The 19,776-nt window shown below is 42.8% G+C and overlaps 3 protein-coding genes and 1 long non-coding RNA gene across 5 annotated transcripts in view; 2 read left to right on the top strand and 2 right to left on the bottom strand.

Annotated features, from left to right (window-relative positions):
• Nucleotides 1-552, bottom strand: part of TMEM69 (transmembrane protein 69) — a 37,219-nt gene extending 36,667 nt beyond the window's left edge. Inside the window, exon 1 of one of the 2 annotated variants that reach the window (XM_083447836.1) lies at nt 395-552. The gene's annotated coding sequence lies outside the window, so the exon portion shown is untranslated. The remainder of the gene's footprint in view (nt 1-394) is intronic. The other variant, XM_083447837.1, reaches the window with a different exon arrangement.
• Nucleotides 553-642: 90 nt separating this feature from the next.
• On the top strand, nt 643-5,679 carry RPS8 (ribosomal protein S8). Its single transcript, XM_083447845.1, has 6 exons — nt 643-770; nt 1,257-1,363; nt 2,276-2,375; nt 3,727-3,902; nt 4,757-4,886; nt 5,518-5,679. The coding sequence occupies exons 1-6, from the start codon at nt 767-769 to the stop codon at nt 5,625-5,627; spliced, it is 627 nt and encodes a 208-aa protein (XP_083303971.1). The 5' UTR covers nt 643-766; the 3' UTR covers nt 5,628-5,679.
• Nucleotides 5,680-6,104: 425 nt separating this feature from the next.
• Nucleotides 6,105-19,133, bottom strand: BEST4 (bestrophin 4). Its single transcript, XM_083447811.1, has 10 exons — nt 19,081-19,133; nt 16,035-16,219; nt 14,575-14,669; nt 12,432-12,665; nt 12,075-12,229; nt 11,926-12,003; nt 11,308-11,481; nt 9,924-10,004; nt 8,933-9,087; nt 6,105-8,446 (listed from the first exon to the last, which is right to left on the bottom strand). The coding sequence occupies exons 2-10, from the start codon at nt 16,184-16,186 to the stop codon at nt 8,026-8,028; spliced, it is 1,545 nt and encodes a 514-aa protein (XP_083303937.1). The 5' UTR covers nt 16,187-16,219; nt 19,081-19,133; the 3' UTR covers nt 6,105-8,025.
• LOC310680827 lies at nt 9,004-11,764 on the top strand. The gene is made up of 2 exons (XR_014512971.1): nt 9,004-9,134; nt 11,418-11,764. It is a non-coding gene; the product is annotated as an uncharacterized lncRNA (long non-coding RNA).
• Nucleotides 19,134-19,776: the final 643 nt, after the last annotated feature.

Here is a 19,776-nt window from a genome sequence, read left to right as displayed (position 1 = left end):
AGATACCCTTATCATAATAGTTGTAACTGATGTTTCCTTCGTATCTAATTTAGCACCTGTCGTGGGGGATAATGTGACTGGAGTAAGATTTGTTGAGAAATCCTAATTTTTAATTCAAGTACTATTATTTTTGAGATCAGCGCTAGCCTATTCCAAATGTTCTGGTTTCCATCTTTCTCAGACTGTTACAACCCTTCACTGTATGCCATTGTCGCCAATGTCATATCAAACTGAAGGACAGGCGTAGTTGACACCACCTACATTTTGTGTTAATCTGCCTTTTCGTTTCGTTGCGTGCGTATTTTTTTAAACTACCAGATACAATTATTTTACAAGAGCCGTGTATCTTTTTAACGGTCATGCAGGAGAGGGAACATTAGCAGGCTTAGCTTACCTGTCATGGCTGCAGAACTGCGGAAAACGTGCGAGAAGCTCCCTTTTCTACAGCTACTGCAAGTGGAGAAACAGACCTGCGCAGAGTAGCAAAGCACAGAAGCACTAATCCGGCGTGGAGCGGTCATCCATGGCTGGGTACAAATAGCTCGCTCTCCTCCGCGCACACCTGCCATCGGACACACTTCGGTTCTTGTCTTTGCCGCGGTCGCATTCCTTCGCCGACCGCGCAGGCGCGTCTCACTTCGATGACGTTCAGACGCACAGAGGACGCGCTGAGATAACGCAAAAGCCATCGCGAGATTTGACGGGCAACAAACCGCCCCGTGGTGCTTTGCGGCCTTCTCTTTGCAGTCGGCGCCTCCGGAGAAGGATGGGTGAGTAGCTTGGGAAGCTGGATGGTGAGGTCCTTACATCCGTTCCCATCCGGCCAGGTGGTCGATCCAGCGGGGATGCAGCTCAAGTAATGGGGGACGGGGGCGTTTGCACGATTCAATGCACGGTCTATTTGGGCCGGTGGCTCCTTTTTGCCGCTTTCATGGTTGGGCCCCGCCTCGGCCGCAGGTTGTGCCTGGGCCTGCGTGCCTTTGCCATTTTGACGCGTTGGCTGCCTACCCTGGAGGAAGGGTCTGCGGGAAGCGGCCTCCCCCTGGCGTTGAGCCAAGGGCCCCCTTCGCGTTCCTTTGCCCCGTGTTGCTGTGATGAAGCATCTTCCACCGAGAATGCCGTGCGGAGACATTTTTTACCTTGGAGAGCTGAGTAACTCTGGGCATAAGGAACTCTTGCAGTCGGCTGAGGTGAAAAGGCTCTGCTGTGTGCCGCGCGCTCGTCTTCACTATTTGGCTTTTGTTCTGTCCGCTCAGGTATCTCCAGGGACAACTGGCACAAGCGCCGCAAGACCGGGGGGAAGCGAAAGCCCTACCACAAGAAGAGGAAGTATGAGTTGGGACGACCCCCTGCCAATACCAAAGTATGTTCTTGTAGCTCTCTACCGAATAATTATTTGTGCAGCTAGCTGTCTCTTTGTGTTTTTGGTGCTCATCTTATGACTGCAAAATCCCTCTTTAAATTGGAAAGCATATATATGTTTCTTGGAGTACTTGAGACCTCCATGCACTGCTCAGGACCCCCCAGTATTCGTTGCAGGAGTTCTTTGTTCTTGAGTAACCTGAAAGAGCACATTTTAAAATGCTGATCGTATGTGATTATCCTAGTTTAGAGTCATCAAAGGTTCATGCTATAAAGGAGGTTCATGTTATAAAAGATACTAATCTATTTTTGTGTGCTTGACCTGGAAGCAGCATGAATGTGCAAAAATTAGACTTATTTTCAGATTAGAACTCATAAATTATAACTTAATAAAAGTGTGCCCTTGAATTTCCCAGTAGTAACTGTTCCCCAGTTTATTTTTCTGACTGCGAGTAGCATGCAGCGATTCCTTTCTTGTACTTATATGTATGGACCAGGATCCAATCTCCTTTGTATGCATTCAAGTGGGAATTCAAGTGCACTCTTGGTGGGAAGCTTGACTTCAAGCAACTGAGGCACACCACAAATGTGCCGTGTCACAAATTGCATCTGAATTTCCCCTTAGACTATAGTGCAGTATGAGGAGTTAAACACAAGTCCAAAATCTGGTGTGTTGGAGTAGTTGCATAAATAAGTAGATCTGAACCATTATATTTGGAATGGGAGGCAACTGGAGTGATGAGAGCTACACCTTAGGTGGGTGCGAGACCGTTTTGGTCATTGTTGCACTCACCAATGCTAGGGGTTGTCATAGTTACACTGACCATGTTGCCATGTAGTTTGAGTATTTGTAAGAAGATTTTAGTGCTGTGTACGCGTGTGGTTTGACCTAGTCTGTTCTGTTTTGTTGTAGATTGGCCCTAGGAGAATTCACACAGTAAGGGTACGTGGAGGGAATAAAAAATACCGTGCTCTGCGTCTCGATGTTGGAAACTTCTCTTGGGGGTCTGAATGTAAGTGCAAAATGGCTCCTCTGTGTGGCATTAGCTAGGATTGTACATGCTAGTGACCTGGAAGCTAAAACGAGAACAGTGATGATAACTTTGACCTTAAGAGAGTTTTGGTGAATTCCTAAACTCTCGGTGATGGTAGTGTCATAGTTACCCTGAGTGAGTGCATTGTTGCTTCAAGGGCAGTTATGTAAATATAAAGGGGAAACAAAATTGTTTGTATACTACATTTGAGGTGTATTTTCCCAAGAACTTTATTGTGTGAATTGATTTTGATCACAGATGCTGTTAAACATTGAGTAATGCTGTGAGATGTTAAAGATGGATTGAAAAACTTCAATTCTGTGGCCAAGGGACAAGAAGGGAGGAGGCCTGGTCTAAACGTTTTGTGGCTACAGAGACAGTAACAGGCAAAGAAAATCCCCTGCTGTGAAAATCAAATACTGAGTGTACATTGAGTGTGATTCCTTGTTGGTGCCTTAGAGTGCCTATTTGGGTTAGTCTGCCCAAAGTTTCTTACTTTATGGAAGTGTCAGATTACAATCTTGTTACTATTTTTTTCTAATTTGGTGGAGATTATTCACTTGATTGCAGATTCTGTATTTCCACCATTCCATATTTAATATTGAACTTGATCATTAAAATTTTGTGCAGATGGGCAATTGGAACACACCTTTTCATTAATTGGTTGTAGACCATTGGCTTATGACCAATATTCCAGACTATCTTCCAAAGGCAAAAGGTAATCATAAATTTAAAAACAGAAGGTACAGGCACACGTTCAGTTGACGTGGAACCTGGAACACGTAGGTTGTTTTCAACCTGGAAGGGGGCGGGATGGGCTGCCAACGTGTGAAGGCCCAAAACGCAACCTATTCACAGACACGGAGTTGTTTGTAAAGCATTTGACTTTCACAGAAAGGGATAAGTTGTTCTACTGAAATCGGGTAATAGTGCACATTTCTAGGACTGCTTCTATGCTATTGTTTTGTCTTATAGTAGTAAGTGCAGAAAATGCACCTTCCTTATGGTACTGCTCTGTAACAGATTATATTTTTTAAAAGTTGAGGTTTGCAGAAAGATTGGGTTGGTTAAACTAGGGTCTGGGGAAATTCTTTCCAAATTGTAGTATGCAAATTCCAATTTTCCTCATGATCTTTAAATGGGTGTTTTAAAAGTAGATGTAATAGAAACTTCACAGCTGTATTTTTAAAGCAGAAGCTGTACAGATCCTGCAAACTTCAACCTCCAAGGGGATTTCGGGGCCTATGGTTTTTATGTACATGAGAGGCTCTTTTGCCATGGATTTGTATTTTGTTCTTGGAATTTGTAACATGGTCTCTTCTCTTTACAGGCTGTACCCGCAAAACCAGAATCATTGACGTAGTGTACAATGCGTCTAACAATGAATTGGTGCGCACAAAGACCCTGGTCAAAAATTGCATTGTCCTCATTGACAGCACACCATACCGACAGTGGTATGAAGCCCACTATGCCCTGCCACTCGGGCGCAAAAAGGGTGCCAAGTTGGTATGTATTAAGTGGGTCTGCAGAGGCAGATGGTTGTCTTGTGCTTTTTAATTGTTAAGTGTTCAGCCACTGCCCTAGAGTTTAGGGTTCTTCTGTCTTCTGGTGAGGATACCTTTGTCCAGTTCTGCTTCTGAATGGAGAGTGATGACTGACATTAATCTGAAGAAGACATCTGACCACCCTCCATTGTTGGTTCTTATCCAGTTACAGCATCTCTTTGCTGATATGGGTACAGATGATTTGAATTAAAAATGCAGAAAGTTAAATGAATTCTTAATGTACACAGTGCAGGTACTGGCTCTTTCTATTACTTGTCACTTGGCCAGGCTCAGATCCTCAATATTGTAATCATAGAATCTTAAGAGTTGGAAGGGACCCCAAGGGTCATGTTGTCCAACCCCCTGCAATGCAGAAATCTCAGCTAAAGCATCCATGACAGATGGCCGTCCAACCTCTGTTTAAAAACCTCCAAGGAAGGAGAGTCCACCACGTCTCCACTGCTGAACAGCTCTTACTGTCAGAAAGTTTTTCTGAATGTTTAGTCTGAATCTCCTTTCTTGGAACTTGAAGCCATTGGTTTGAGTTCTACCCTCCAGAGCAGGAGAAAACAAGCATGCTCCCTCCTCCATGTGACAGCCCTTAAAATGGCTATCTCCTCTTTTCCAGGCTAAACATAACCAGCTCATTCAAGCTCCTTCAATCACTTGTTAGTAAATTATATACTGCTTAATGCCAAATGAGACTTCTATGTTGGTTACAAAAACCAATTACATAGACATTAAATGGGTGAAATTATGGGAACTGACTATCAATTGAACTCCAGTTCTATTCACATGCTTCTGCTCTTGTTCCAGACTCCTGAGGAAGAAGAAATCTTAAACAAGAAGCGTTCAAAGAAAATTCAGAAGAAGTATGATGAAAGAAAAAAGAATGCGAAGATCAGTAGTCTTCTGGAGGAGCAGTTCCAGCAAGGGAAGCTACTTGGTGAGACTCTGAAACAGGAAAGGGTGCTGTGTTTGCCAGTAGCCTAGGTGCTGTGGTGGGTGGATGCTGTTTTATCTTACAGTTATTATAAAATTGCATTTTATTACCTTCTGGATTTCAGGAAACCCTACGGTACTAATTCAGCAAATCTGACTTTGCATTGCTGATTTGCTCATTCAACTCTTGGAATAGTAGTTGGCAAAAGCTGAGAGACTCTACTAGAAAAGTGTTACAGGCTTTTTTCAACCACGATTGCTACATGTGTAAAGTCATTCAAGTGGCAGGCAACATTGTGTTCCCTGGTGTTTTGAAGTTGGCCTTGTGACGAAAACTTTGTCCAGTTCTGCTGCTGAATGCAAGTGGTGACAATTCAAATTCTGAAGGTGACTTCATCAGGATGGTTTGGTGGTTCCTTAGACTTTGCAACTTGGGGAGGGGAGATGGTATGATCCTCCCACCCACCCCAATTTGGAAAAAAGATGGGTTCATTAGCATTAAATTGCTTTGTCTCAAGAGGTTAGCAATGATGTCCTGGCATGAAAGACTGGCAAGAAGTACATTACACAGGGAAAAGCAGCCCAGTTCTTCTTACTTGATACTTCCCCATTTCTAATATGATTTTGTTTTGCAGCTTGTATTGCCTCCCGGCCTGGGCAGTGTGGTCGAGCAGATGGATACCTTCTGGAAGGCAAGGAACTAGAATTCTACATGAGGAAGATCAAAGCCAGGAAAGGCAAATGAACAGTAACTGTATCTAATGTGCTGAATAAATACCTACAGAGTCTTGTATAAATGATTGATGTGATTATTTATGGACAGTGAGGCAAAGACTTGAGTATGGTTTACTGTGACCATGTGAACGTGTTGGTTGCTCACGAGGAGCTCACACCTACTTAGCTTTCTCCCAGGATTTTTAAGTGCTATGGGATGAAAGCTAATGCAAGGTTTGTCTTAATATGTCTTCTAAACCTGGGATCCTAGTTAGGGTTCCTCCTCCTTAACCATGATCTGTAGCCAATGTTTGTCCTGTGGTTACACGTTGTGGTTAAGGAGGAGACACATTAACCAGGATCCTGGGTTTGGACAAAATACTAAGGCCAGACATTTGTTTAGCTGCTGTTCTACATTGATACTAAAAACCCAGGAAGCAGTTGCTTCCTCCTGTTTAGGAGCTAGTGCATTCACACTAAGTATGCTTGTATGGAAGTTTTTTTAAAAAAAATATGAGTGAAAGTTGTTTGACTTGGAAGCGTCATCCGCCTTAAAAAGCACATGCTGTTGTAATGGTAGGGTCAGGCTTTTCCTTACCACTATACTAAAATGCCACCCTTAGAGCTGTGATTTTGGCAGGCAGGATTGCTGAACGGGATTCTTCACGGTGTAGAATTGGTAGTCTCCAAATGCCATCAGGCATGCCTACTAATACTACTCCCTCCAACATGCATTGAGGGGGTGTAGGTTCACTTTTGTTTAGTATAGAAGTAACTAAGGACTTAATGACCATCAATCTGCCATGGTTGTTTCATTTGTGTGTTGAGTACTCTGTAGTATAACAGCAGCAAAGTTTTGCTTTGCATTTACGTCTTTGCTAAATTGCCCAAGTCTTAACGCTAAGTTCCCCTGAATAGGGTTGAAGCTCTATACTAGGTATGATGAACTCTCATTATACAGTATGGCGCTATAAATGTCAGCAGCACAGGTGTGTTGTCTTCTATTTGTTCTCCCAGTTCCCTTGCAACATGAGCTTTGTAGTGTGCACTTCAAAATATCCTGCTTTTGGTGGCCCCATGGAGAACAGATTTTCAGAGCCTTCATCCTCTTCCAATGCATAGCATATATTTCTAATGATTAGGTAAGTGCACAGGGTATTAATGAATGGAAGCTGAGAAAATTATTAATGCGTTTGTTGTTGGCAGTTGAACTGCCCAAATTGGAAGCTGTTAGTTGAATTTTTTACATGATTATTACTACATTTAGCGACAAATCAACTGGTGCACTGCTAAGTGTCTAGATTGTCTTCTTCGTGACATTCTGGTCTCATTCCAGTGCAAGATTAACTCCCTTCTAGCAGAAGGGCCAGGCCTCTTTCCAAAAGTCTGGTCCTTTCGAAGGCTGGGAACAATACTATCTTCTAACAAGATACATTTTCATCAGTTTGAGAGGGTAAGGACCAGTTCTATGAATGGGAGCATGGATCTCTAAGAACATACCAGACAAATAAATGGCTTGCTTATATGGGTTTGGACAGATAGCAAATCTCCAGACTTCCACATAACTTTACAGAAAGCATATGCAGCTAGATACAGTGCTCATCCCACTACTAAAATTTTACAGTAATAGTCTAAAATCAAAGTTGGAGTTAACTTTTATTCAGATTATCCTAAGAAAGTTATTTTGTGTGTATAGCTCTAGGAATGCTTATATGGTCAAATTTCAATGCCTTCATTCATAGCCCCTTCTCAGGCTGCACTTTCAAATATACTTACTAAGAAGTAAGCCCCATTGACCTATTTACTAATAAATATGCATATTTATACTAATAGGAGGAGGGAGAGCAATCCTGTACATGTTTACTCAGAAGTAAATTATTTTGAGTTCATTAACTCAGGTAAATAAGTATAGGATTGCAGCCTTACAATAAACATTTTGAAAGTAAGCTTTGAATTTGTTTCATTGTGCTTCCCTAGAATTTCCTCCCAACATTTCAGTTTAACCACACACATTTCTCTATTGAAAAAAACCTTTCAGCTATTTATACAGTATGTAAAATTAACATTTCTTAGATTTGTTTGATAAATATAAATAAAATAAACTAAATTAACTCTTCAACTGAGTGCTGATTCCAAAAAGCTGCATCACTGCAAGTACCTGTTTATTCAAGCTTTTTTTTACCTGTTCAAGGACAACCCTGCTAGGTAAAAGGATGATGTTTGTATGTGTGTTCATATGTCAGTACTTTCTTCCTATTTTGAGTGTGTGGCTTTCAATATGAGAATGGGCAGCTGCAAATCTTTGGCATTAGTGTTTTTATCCCTTGATGTATGCATGTTTAGATAGGGCAAGTTTCTCTTGTATATACTGGACCTGTGTGGCTTGAGTGGCACATTAGTCCTAAATTCTGCCTTAAAAGGATTGGGCCTTAGTTATATGGTTGGTCACTGATACTGATCTCATCTGGGGGCTCCACCACTGTAATGCTGGGCAGCTCTTTTCTCAGATTCTCAGCGTTTGTGTTCTTATGGGGGACTTTGAGGTGGGAGCCAGGGGAGGAGGTTTCACTAAGTCTGGTCTCTCCATCTTCCATGTCTTCTTCATCAATGCGACCAACTGCTTCAGGATCTTCTCTGCGATAGAAGCTGGGGCTGGAAGAGGGGAAAGTGCCCTCAGTCCTTAGGCGCAGTAGCTGGGGATGCTGAATCCGACTGCCCTTGCCAAAATTTTTGAGGCTGACTGCAGGAGAGGCAGCTGCAGTGAGGAAGCGGTTGAGCAGGGGAGTCTGAATGCGGCTCATGCTGGGTGATGCTTCCACCTGCTGGCTCTGCTCTGGGTCATCGCTCATCCTGCAGAAGGGGAACAGACTGGGTGAAGTAAACATACACCTGATTGAAGCACTGAAATTAGCCCATACCATCAGAATGGTCAGATTTCCTACTATGAAATTCAAAGGAAAATGAAGCAACAGTGGGGTGGATGCATTCATACAATCTTACCAAATGATCTGATATTGTTGTAGGTTCTTGTATCTCTCAAAAGTGGTTGGGCCTGTTAGCTAACCAGGGTTTGGATTAGGCCACTTTGCCATTTTTGGATGTGGCCCTGTGTTGCTCACAGTATGCATCCTGTGTTCATTATGCATTGTGTAAATATTCCCTCTTAACACTGGATTCAGGGCTAATTGTAAAAGCTCTATAAATAAAGGCTGAGATGGTAAAATGCAATCCAGGAAAATGGTCCCCTCCCTTATAGCTGATGGAAGAGATTGTATCTGGCAAAGTTGCCAGGCTCAGGTTGTCAGCCTTTTGCCATGGCAACATAGCTGAACTTACCGCATGTCAAAGGTAGAACCCATGAAGGAAGGTTTCAAGGTCTCTGCCACTGTGGCGATTGTGTATGGGGGCTGAGCTGTAGATTCATTCCAGTATTTGTCTTTTCCAGTTGGTGGTAAGTTCTGATACATGTCATCCACTGAAAGGAAAGACACCTGAGCAGACAAAGGAATATTTCTCATCAAAAACCTGCATAAGACTTGTAATTGCTTTAATTACAATTGTGCTTTAATTACAGTTGTGCTTTAACACAAGGTTCTCAATAGGAAAAAGTATCAAAACACCAGCAATATAAGAGGCAGCTAAATAAAAATGTTTCTGTCTCAGATCGACAATTGCACCCTTTATATTACTAACATTGATTACATTTATTCATTGCTTTGTACAAAAAGTCTCAAAGTGACTTGCAGATCTGTAAAACAAAAATCATTTAATAACCAGGGAAAAAAGATCCAATTAACAAGATCTTAGAATGCTCCTCATGATACTACAAAAAGGACAAATTGCCTCACTCTTAAGTGCCACTTTTTCTGTGTGTTACTAGAGATTTGAAGTAAGCAATTGGTTGTCCCAATAAAAGGTGAACTGGGTTATGTCCAAGCCTACAAGGGGATTGTGTGTACTGTCAAAGAAAGTATCCTATCAAAAGTGTGGGAAGGGGAGCATTAATAGACAAACTGAATATTCAGGGCGCTATATTCAGCATGTGGGTAAAGACAATTGATTCTTTGATATATGGTCTATTCTGCATCCATTGCTTTGCATAAAAAGTTTAGAGAAAGTTAAAGGTTCAGACTGTGGAGAGCAGAAATGGGGAAAGGGTATACACAGAGGTAGAACAGTATAGATGACAAATAGCTTACCAGATTCTTCAGGCCAGAATGGCAGTCATTAAGCATTATATGAAAAAATACCCAAACACCCAGGATGCCAAGTTGTATGCTGGATATACCTGTGTGAAGTGTGACTAGGCCTTTGTTTTAAGACTCACTTGAAGGTTCCTGTCTATCAATTTGTTAGTTTCAAAGTCATCGTCATCCTCTCCGAAGGGATTAATTATCTGCTCTGCCACCTATAGGAAAAGAAAGGTGTAGCATATGAATATTCCATATTTGAATGTGGGAGGGAACTGAGTGGCATTAGGGCTATCCTTTTTTCTAAATTTTAGCAGGCAGCCCTTCTAAGCACAGTCTCATCTAGCTTGTCTTCACTGCCAATGGCATTCTCTGGAAAACAGACAAACATTGCAAAGCATTCTGCTTTGATGTGATTAAAAAGTATTAAAGAGGTAGCTGAGCTGCTGTGTTGCATATACTAATATGCTTGCTAGTTCTTTGGGTGCTGGTTCCTATCCAAAATGACAGTGTGCACACACACACAAAACAGTGCTTGCAATCCAGAACAGTGAAGCTGCTGTATTTTAGCCATGTTCATGCCTGAACACACAAATGTTCAAACTGCGAATGGGGTGGGTGGCGTGTTGCACATGCAACCCTTTAGCATGAAACCTCCCCCATTGAGATTTACTGGGGTCCTTGATTTTATGGAGGATTCTAGTCCAGTGGGCACAAGAAGTCCTCTGCAGACCTTACCCACTCATCAGAAAGGCTGGGGACTAGGCAGCCGCAATCAGAACAGTTTACTTCTTCAGGTGAGCATCTGACTTGCACCTTCTGTTGCAAGTCTTTGCTCCCTTTATTTCCAGCATTTAGGCTGTGAGTGTTGTTTGTGTAGGCAAATCATCACCACCCTGCTACAAGGAGAGGTAACAGCAGCCTGGGGGAACCTTACAATAAACCAGGGAGGAACCACAATAAACCAGTCCAACGAGGATTGCACATGCTCAGTCAGGATGCTGACTCAATGGCAGGGAGAGTGGAATTGAGGCTGGAATGGAAGAACACCCCCAACCCACTTCTCTTTTCAGTACTGTAAAATCCAGAAGGGACAGAATCTGCAGATGGGGACAGCCTCTTGCGCCCCTGAATCTTCTCATCTGGTTCAAACAATGCATGGGACTCATTGATGCTCACACCAACTCTGTCTCAGCACCCCATATCTTATACAGTGGTACCTCGGGTTACATATGCTTCAGGTTACATACGCTTCAGGTTACAGATTTCGCTAACCCAGAAATATTACCTCGGGTTAAGAACTTTGCTTCAGGATGAGAACAGAAATCGTGCTCAGGCAGCGCAGCGGCAGCAAGAGGCCCCATTAGCTAAAGTGGTGCTTCAGGTTAAGAACAGTTTCAGGTTAAGAACGGACCTCCGGAATGAATTAAGTTCTTAACCCGAGGTACCACTGTAATTTGAAGACTGAAGATCAAGTCAAATGAAGCCATCTGCATGGAAAATGGGAGCCAATATCCTCACCTTCAGCCAACCAGCATAGAAGAAGAACTGTAGAAGAGTGGGTAAGGGAACATACAGATCTAGGTCCTCATCTTTTTTTGTCATTGTTTTGTTTTGACTTGGGTCCACAGGTTGTAGGAACTGACGCCCAATCACACACAAAGCAAAAAAGGAATAGACAGCGATGGTGACCACCTGTGGAGAAGCGGCTGTTAAACATTTGCCAGGAGAGAGCATCATGGAACTATGCTTTTCATTGCAGAAACCAAAACATTCTCCTGCAGTACAGGAGGTCTGCACATTATGCCCTAGCATGTCCTGTGCACCCTACCAATTCAAAAACAATTAAACTGGCACTTTCACAAACTGATCTATTTCCTAGCTTGTTACTTGATGTTTGTTGGGAAACAGCTGACTATTTTGGAGCTGGAAACTTGTTCCTTTCCTCTGCAATAAAAAAATGAGACATTAAGTAAAACTAAGTAGAGTTGTGCTGTGGAGATGCACCAAGAGAGACAGATTTAGAAAGTGTATGGGGAAAGTAACATTTAGTCTGCTCGTAGGAACAAAACTGCTACTGAGAGATGAGCATTGAGACGTGCAAGAGTATCCAGAAGATGTGGAGTGCTCCTTGCTCACCTGTGTGTACACCAAAGGGATGCTTATCCAGTCATAGTGGAAAAGCATGCTGCATTTGGAGCGGTAGAGGTTCAGTTCCTGGACAGAGAAAGACAGGTGGTTATTTCATGTTTGCATAGCTGGTAAAGCAATTCCACTGCAATACTTACATCTATGAGCAATCTGAGCGCCACGTCATCCCGGATCCTTCCTTCCCGCCTGGCTTGGGCTGCTAGATTAGTGAACCACACACAAGGGATCCAATACTTGTTGAAGTCTGAGTGGTGACTCTCAAACTTCTTGCGCTCATCTTGTGTCATGAAACCTGCAAGAGAGAAATGGGAAGTTGGAGCACTGCCTCTCCATCTGCTCCTTGATACTGGGAAGCGCTTCAGGGGCCACCAGTCAGTGACACTGGGTCCTAATACGTTCTGGTGGAATAATCTCTTGATCCCTGTGGCACCTTAGAAAGACTAATAAAAGTAGACTCCCAGACCATCCTGTTCATTTCCTCAAGTTAAACTCACCAGCTTCAACTAAGTGGTCCATAGTGGGGAACCTCTTAAGGACTCTAGCACTGACCGAGCGCAGGATGAGCACAGAGGAGAGGTTGGCGTAACGGATGAGAGTGCGGCGCAAGATGCGGCCCTTGTCATCCTTCCCATGCACATTGCTGGAAATGACGCACATGAGCTGGTCTGGCAGAGGGATGCTGGTATACTGCGCCCACCAGCGGTTCACAATCAGTGTGACATAGAAACCTGCCAGGAAAGAGGTGGAAGAGGCATTAGCAGGGATGAGGGATGAGGACTTGGAAACAGTGAGAGAGCATGAGGCAAGGTCATCAGGCATAATGAACTGCTGCCATTTTAGCATGTTGGCATTGAGAGCAGAAACATTCTACCCATTTGAGCTTTAGGAGTTGGTTAACTTGTCAAATAATTTTGTTAAGGAATTGTTAAAGAAGTTATCTGTATGACACAAGACAAAATTTCACTCCCCTTTTTGTTGGTTGGTCATCTTTACAAAAGAAGCAAAAACATTTATGAAAGCTACAAAACTAAAGATTTATGAAGTTGTCAAATTATTTTTTACATTTAGAATTTGGTAATGAAAAGTTTCAGTATACTGTGTACCTCACAGCTTGCTATTTCTTGTTAGGCAAATAAAATTCTTTAATACTTAATGCAGAAGTCTGCAATCACAATTTAGAGGCAGTTTGTTTACAAAAATCCTTCAAAGAGTCCACACATGTTAATGGTGGGAACCATTTCTCTAGGAAATTGCCAGGGTGCTTAGGATTTATCATAATCTTCAGTTGAGTACTGATCTTATCTGCTGAAATTTCACTCTTTTTAAAAGAGTTAACATTCTTGGAAAGAAATAAGAGCATTTTTCAGGCTGTGGCTGAGTCAAAAACTAAACAGCAGACATACAAAACAGGGAAGTGCAAAGAGTCATATTTATCAATATTCAGAGATTCTGGCAGACATGGAAGCAAAACCAACCCTTGCTCTTATCTATATTTGCACATATTAACAAAAGATCAACACATTCAAAACCACTGGGTTCCCCCCAGCCCTCCCATTTTCCCTTTTTGAAGCTTTCCTATGAGGGGGGGAAATGGTATGTTTCCCATCCAGACAAAGAACACCTCTTCCCACCTCACCTGCATATTGCATGTACGGAAACAGAGTCAACAACAGTACTGATGTGCCAGCAACCTCAACCATGCCTGAAGGCTAGCTTAGGAAGTGCAGGGCAGGCCCCATGGTACACAGATCTCTGCCTTCCAACACTTCACCTCTGGTCCTTAATCATCAGTATCTTCTGCCTGAGGCAGCTGCCCCATCTGCCTAATAGAAGGGTTGTCCCATCTTACCCTTCCCTTCCAATGCTTGCTATGGCATGATATAGGCTTCTTGGAAGCTCTAAAGAACACCTGGCCCACGTGGACAGTCATTGTTTACTCCTTCCAATGCCTTCCTTCTAGGAATAGCGAGTCAACAGGCTAGGGAGAACTGCAGTTTTACTTTAGCTGACCTTTTTACAGGAAAGTTTTGCAAAGGCAATGAAAATTCATGAGGGAATCATTTTTAAGCAGATCAATTTAGGCTTGCATTTCTGATATAGACACTTCTAATGCAAAAACTAGGTCTGTTTACTCAGGAGAGTCAGGCATGTTTATTGTGCATTTTTGCAGCCCTAGCTGTACATCATTTAGACATAAACTCTCTCACCTGTCAAGCTGTCACTTCCTTCTCCATTTTAATTATCCACCTCCTACTTTTTAACTTCCCTTTTTTCGTTTTGTGACACCACTCACATTTCTTTTTTCGTGATGTGGTGTTTGCTGCATCAATCTCACTTTCACACACGCACACACACAAAAATCAGGGTCAGCCTCCGCAGTAATTCAGAGCAAGACTTTTAGAGTGGTCTATGGCAAGAGTCCTTCAGATCATCTGACTCCTCATTCACTCCTGGATGCATACCATGAGCTCTGCCACTGATTTGTGGTACCTCCCAATGGGAAATAATTTGGGATTCTGTGCAATCGAAAGATTAAAGGGGCTTTTGCCAAATGTATGCATCTGGCCTTAATTAAAGCAAGCAATCAAGAAACCATAGCAACAAGGCCTCCTATCAAGAGCAGGTACATAATCATACCTAGGACGAAGGACAGAGGGATGAGGTCAGTTGAGCGGTTGCAGTATTCAGCCACCTTTGCAAAGAGACGTTTCTGATCCACATTCAGAAGGTGCCTACAGGAGATGGGGAAGAATAACAGGCTTGAACTCTGTCATGATATAAACATTCTTCTTCAATTAAACAGGAGCCAGGGCTCTTCTCTGTCCCTGCCAAAGCAATCCCTCTGCTTGGTTAAGTACCATAATAACTGTCACAATGGCAAACAATAGGATTCTTTCAAGGATACAAGGAATATTAAAACAACAACAACAACAACACTAATACCACCTCCAACAGATTTCACTAGCAGGTCCCAGGGCTGGTTACAACTATTTAAAATTCTGTATTAAAAACAGCTAAAACAAATTGCAGTCACAGGAATAGTCCCCAAAATACACAGCACTGATATCAAAGGCCAGGGTACAGAGATGTATCTTCAGCATTTGCTAAGAGCTATATAAAGAACGTGCCAGACACTCCCCTGTGGGGTGGGACCTCCACAACTTAGGGGCTGCTACAGATAATGCCTTCTTGGGAAGGTGGTACCCTTCAAACCCTCAAAGCCCTACCAAGAGGACTCTGCTGATTTAAACACTCCATCAATTCTGACATTGGTGGTCTTTCAGATATTTGGGGCTTAAGTCATTTATGGGTTGCAGGGCATGAGCCTCTAGGCATAAATGTGGCAGTCTCTGTAGTCTAAGCTCTACCCTTCTCAGCAGAATCCAACAATACCCCACTCATCCATCCTGGCCAACTAAATAATGTTCAGGGGAAACAGATTCTCCTGAATGTTAGAACAATTTGATTTATTTACTAGAATGATTACTATTACTATTATTTTATTTATATGTCTCCCATATGACTGGGCTGGCCCAGTCTGGGTGGCTCCCAACAAAATATTAAAAACACAATATTTAAAACACATGAGGACAACCCATAGCCCTTTGCAGGCCATCTGTGCAGCCCACTGCAGGTATTCAGTCTGCCTCCCACAGCCAAATTTGCCCCTTGAGCACTGCCAAATTTTGCTTCAGGGGTGGCAGGGGGGTGGGGAGCACCATGTATTTGGTCTCCTTGCAGCCCATTTGGTGGTCTGGAAAGAGCATGATTGTGATGGGAAGAAAGCCTGGAGAGCCATCCCCATGTAAATGACCTGGTGGGCTGCGTGGAATGCAATTGTAATGGAGAGAAAGGCCCAGCAAGAAAGTCGCCCCTGGAAGCCTTCCTTCCCACTAAACAGTGTAATTCTGAGGTTGGTTTAAAGTGGGGCAAGCAGATTGCTAAGGAAGCTCTGAAAGTTGAGAGCAAAAGTACCACAACATTGAACGCTCCTAAAAAAAGAACAGCAATTTTACGTTCTTCAACCATTTCAGACGTCTTTAATTATGTCCCCCTGGAGAGGTTTCATTCCATTAAACAGGATATTGCCAACTTACCGGTAGATGACACTTAGTGTTCCATAAAGCAAGACGAAGACAATGAACTCCTTGTAGAGCAGCTTGTAGATGCTCCCTTTCCAACGAAAAAGTAGCTTGGAGAAGCCCCCAAAGCGAGCATTGGCCACTTTCAAGGTGTAGGAGACTGTCATGGCTGCCTTGTCTGTGCCTCATGCAGGCAGCAGCTGAGACACAGAGAGAAATAACACCCAGGGAGGAAAATATCACTTCTCTTTTCTCTCCTGCCACCTTGATTATGGGAAGCTAAGTGTAGGGCTGGACCTACCAGGAGCTGAATTGAGCCACAGGGCTCAGGCAACAAATTGGGAGAGGCGGTGAATCGTGGGCCAAATCTCCCGCCCATAGAGCTGCCTGCGAATGATTGGTCAGCCAGCGGGTCACTGGAGCTACTGTACGATCTGTTCACCACTCTTCTTCCCTTCCACCTTCACCTGCTCAACTGCTGAATTGATCACCCACCTGCTGCTAACAAAGTACCTGTAAGAGCACTCCAGGCATTATTCTGAGGGAAGGGTTGTCGCTCACCCATTCATCGTTGACAAAGTGGTGGCAGTGTGAGCAGCCTGGACCTCAGTCTGAGGAAGGGGTCTTCCCTCAGAGTGTGGCATTGTGGGTTGGGCCATCCAGGTGGGTCCTAGTGCTGCTGTCACTTTTATACAGGAGCGGCAAGTGAAGTTAGCATTTTACATCACTTGAAGACATCTAAGGTTTTGGGTGATTTTACATAGTAGTTTGCCAAGATGGCCCTGCTTAAAAGTTGGTAGCCAGTACAAAGAATTCATCACATATCAGAAAGGTCATTTACTTCACCATAAGATATTCTGCAGGAATGGTTTTGCACAGTGCTATTTTTCTAGAAAAAGAGGTGGCTGGAACTCACAACGCCTGCCTCCTTTGTTTTCTGGCACCCACCTGAGAGGTGCAGAAACAGAGCAAGTTCTGGCTGAAAAAAGCCCTGGCTTTGCACAAGCTGTTTTGATAGTGCGTGCTTGCCTTATTCAAGGGACTTACTCAAGGGCCACTAATTGCACCCATTACTTACATCCAGATAATCTGACCTTTTTCTAGCTACAGATCTTTCCATTTTCACAATTACCCATCAGCTTGAGGGGCAACAGTTCTTTTCTGGTGATCCAAATAAATGGCAGTTCTCCACGGCCTAGCAGCAGAATTATACAGGAAAAGGAGTCCCACCGCATAACATGTTTTGCAATCTTTCTAAAGAGCGTTGGCATGTGTACAACATGTGAGTGGCCCCTTCCTAGAGGAAATTTCCTTTTTTCTTTTTTCTTTCCCATAATAGCTTATGTTTTATGCCATGTACTTTGATATTTGTTGTAGGTTTTTTTTAGCTTTTTCCATTATTATTATTAAGGATTTTTCTTTTGTAATTTTGGTTGTTTATATTTATCTGTATTTGTTTAAAGTGCAATAAAAGGATATATAAAAAGAATAGAATAGACATAATAGTTCTTGTGGCATAAGAACTAAACAAAATCAAGGACCTGTATTTTTACTGTGATAGGAACATAATCAGAGTCCTGCAGGATCAGGCAAATGGCCCATCTAGTCCACTATTCTGTTTCCCAAACATGCTCATGGGAGGCCCAGAAGCAAGACATGAGAGCAAGAGTCCTCTCTCAGGGTTGTTCCCCAGCAACAGGTATGCATAGGCAAGGGGGGGGGGTGTCAGATCCTGGAGGTGACAGGTACCCAATAAAAAAGTATACAGCCAATAAAGGTGTCAATAAAACACTACTGAACTGAGTGCTTCCTATGTGAGATTTCACTACAATTAAAAGAAATGAGGAGAAGAAAGCAGTAATTAGAGCCTCCTGCATGAGACAAGCAATAGAGGCTTTTCAATGGTGGATATAAATGCAATTTATCACTAATCCCCGACTCCTGTTCATTGGCAAGCAATAAAACAGGAAGGGTTTAATTAAAGGCACAAGAACAGTTAAAAGCCTCAGTCCTGCATTGCCTGTCCACACAGGTCAAGCTGGTGCTGCCATTGAATTTTATTACCAAAAGAAAATTGCAAGAAAACTGGCTATGGAAGAAAGCATAGAGGACTACACAGAAAACACTAGAACGCAATGAGCTGAGATCATCATCATCATCATATGGGTGTTCTATAAAAAGTGAGTGAACAGGTAATGGCAATCTCAAGGGGGCAGGAACTGCTAATGTGGTAGCAAAGAAAGCCTCAGCTTTTACACCGTTGACAGGGATTACAAGTAATAGGGTTGCCATATTTCAAAAAGTGAAAACCGAACACAAAAAACTGTTGAGCAAAATCTCTCAAAAACATTTTAAGCTATTTGGGGGGAAATTCACAAAAAATCTACACTTCTGATATGGGCTGCTATTGAACATTTTGACCAATTTTCAAACTTTGCTCCTAGACACTTTCGGACAGCCGAATCCCAGATATTTCCAGGAAATTCCGGACGTATGGCAGCCCTAATACTACTACTCATGTCTGGAGAGATACTGAGAAACAACAGTGGAGGTGAACCAGGGGGTGACCTAAGAAGGTAAATAGGAGGAGACGATAGAGTAACTCGGATTTGGAGGTCCACAAAAACATAGCAGGCAGCATAAGATGACTTTCCATAGGCCGCAATCCTAGGCACACTTACAATGGAGTAAGTCCCATTGAAACCAAAGGGCCTTATTTTTGGGTAAACATGCTTAGACTTGCACTGTGAGTCTCAGAATTACAGGCAATCTTGAGCAAGACAGCTGCTGGGACACATGGAGAAATGAAAGACTGCTTGCATGGCCAGCCCAGCGCTGGAGCTGCTGCGTGTGAGAGAGAGCTCCTCTACCTTTGGCTTACTAAGTGGATATTCAGCAGGTGTGAGCAGCATTAGATAAAACTATTGCTGTCACTGTTAGATTTCTACTGCCATTCAGTCAATAAAGGGACAGGAGCTTTGCTTAGGGCAGAGTGGAAGGGTGGAGTGGCAACCACAAAGTGACAATACCTCCCTGATGAAAAGAAGCTAGAACTTCTTACCTGTCCTGGGAGTTCAGTTGAGGCTGGTTATAACTGTCTCACTAATGCAGAGAAAGAAGAAAAGCTGTTACCCACTTCCTTTAAATATCTTACTCATGGTAAATAAACTAGACTGCTCAGAATGATTGATGGTGGGCTGTTAGTAGCCCAAGAACAGGGAACTGTGTAAATGCCTATGTGATGTTCATGGTTATAATTTACTTTTGTGAAAATTAAGCCATAGATGGAAATTCCATTCTAATTTATTCATGACATTTACACCTCACCTTTTTTCCTAAAGAGCTCTTCTCCCTTCCACCATTTTTATAGCAGGCCTGCCTCTAAATCGGACCAAGTTCAATGTGTTACTATTAGAACTTAGCAAGTTGGGACTAGTTTACTTGCGGGATCGCCTTGCCCTATATATGCCCATTTGAGTGTTTTGCTCTGCAGAACTGGCACTGCTACATCTGCCATACAGTACTCATTCTCTAAGAAACCGATATTTTAGTGTGGCGCTTTGGAACTCCCTGCCTATTGACACTTTCACTGTCCTCTTTCCAATGCCTGCTTAAAACATTTTTGTTTAGGCAGGCTTATGCAGACGTGTAGAAGTTACATGTGTTTTCATTGTTGTTTAGTTTTTGCTGCTTTAAAGTAGTTTTTGAACTACTTTAAAGTAGTTAAAGACCTGCTTTTAACTTCAATTTTTGATAT

Source organism: Podarcis tiliguerta (assembly GCF_965153285.1).
Source record: "Podarcis tiliguerta genome assembly, chromosome: 6".
Taxonomy (NCBI): domain Eukaryota; kingdom Metazoa; phylum Chordata; class Lepidosauria; order Squamata; family Lacertidae; genus Podarcis; species Podarcis tiliguerta.
Note: the sequence above shows the minus strand (reverse complement) of the source record. Positions and strands in the feature narration are given on the sequence as shown.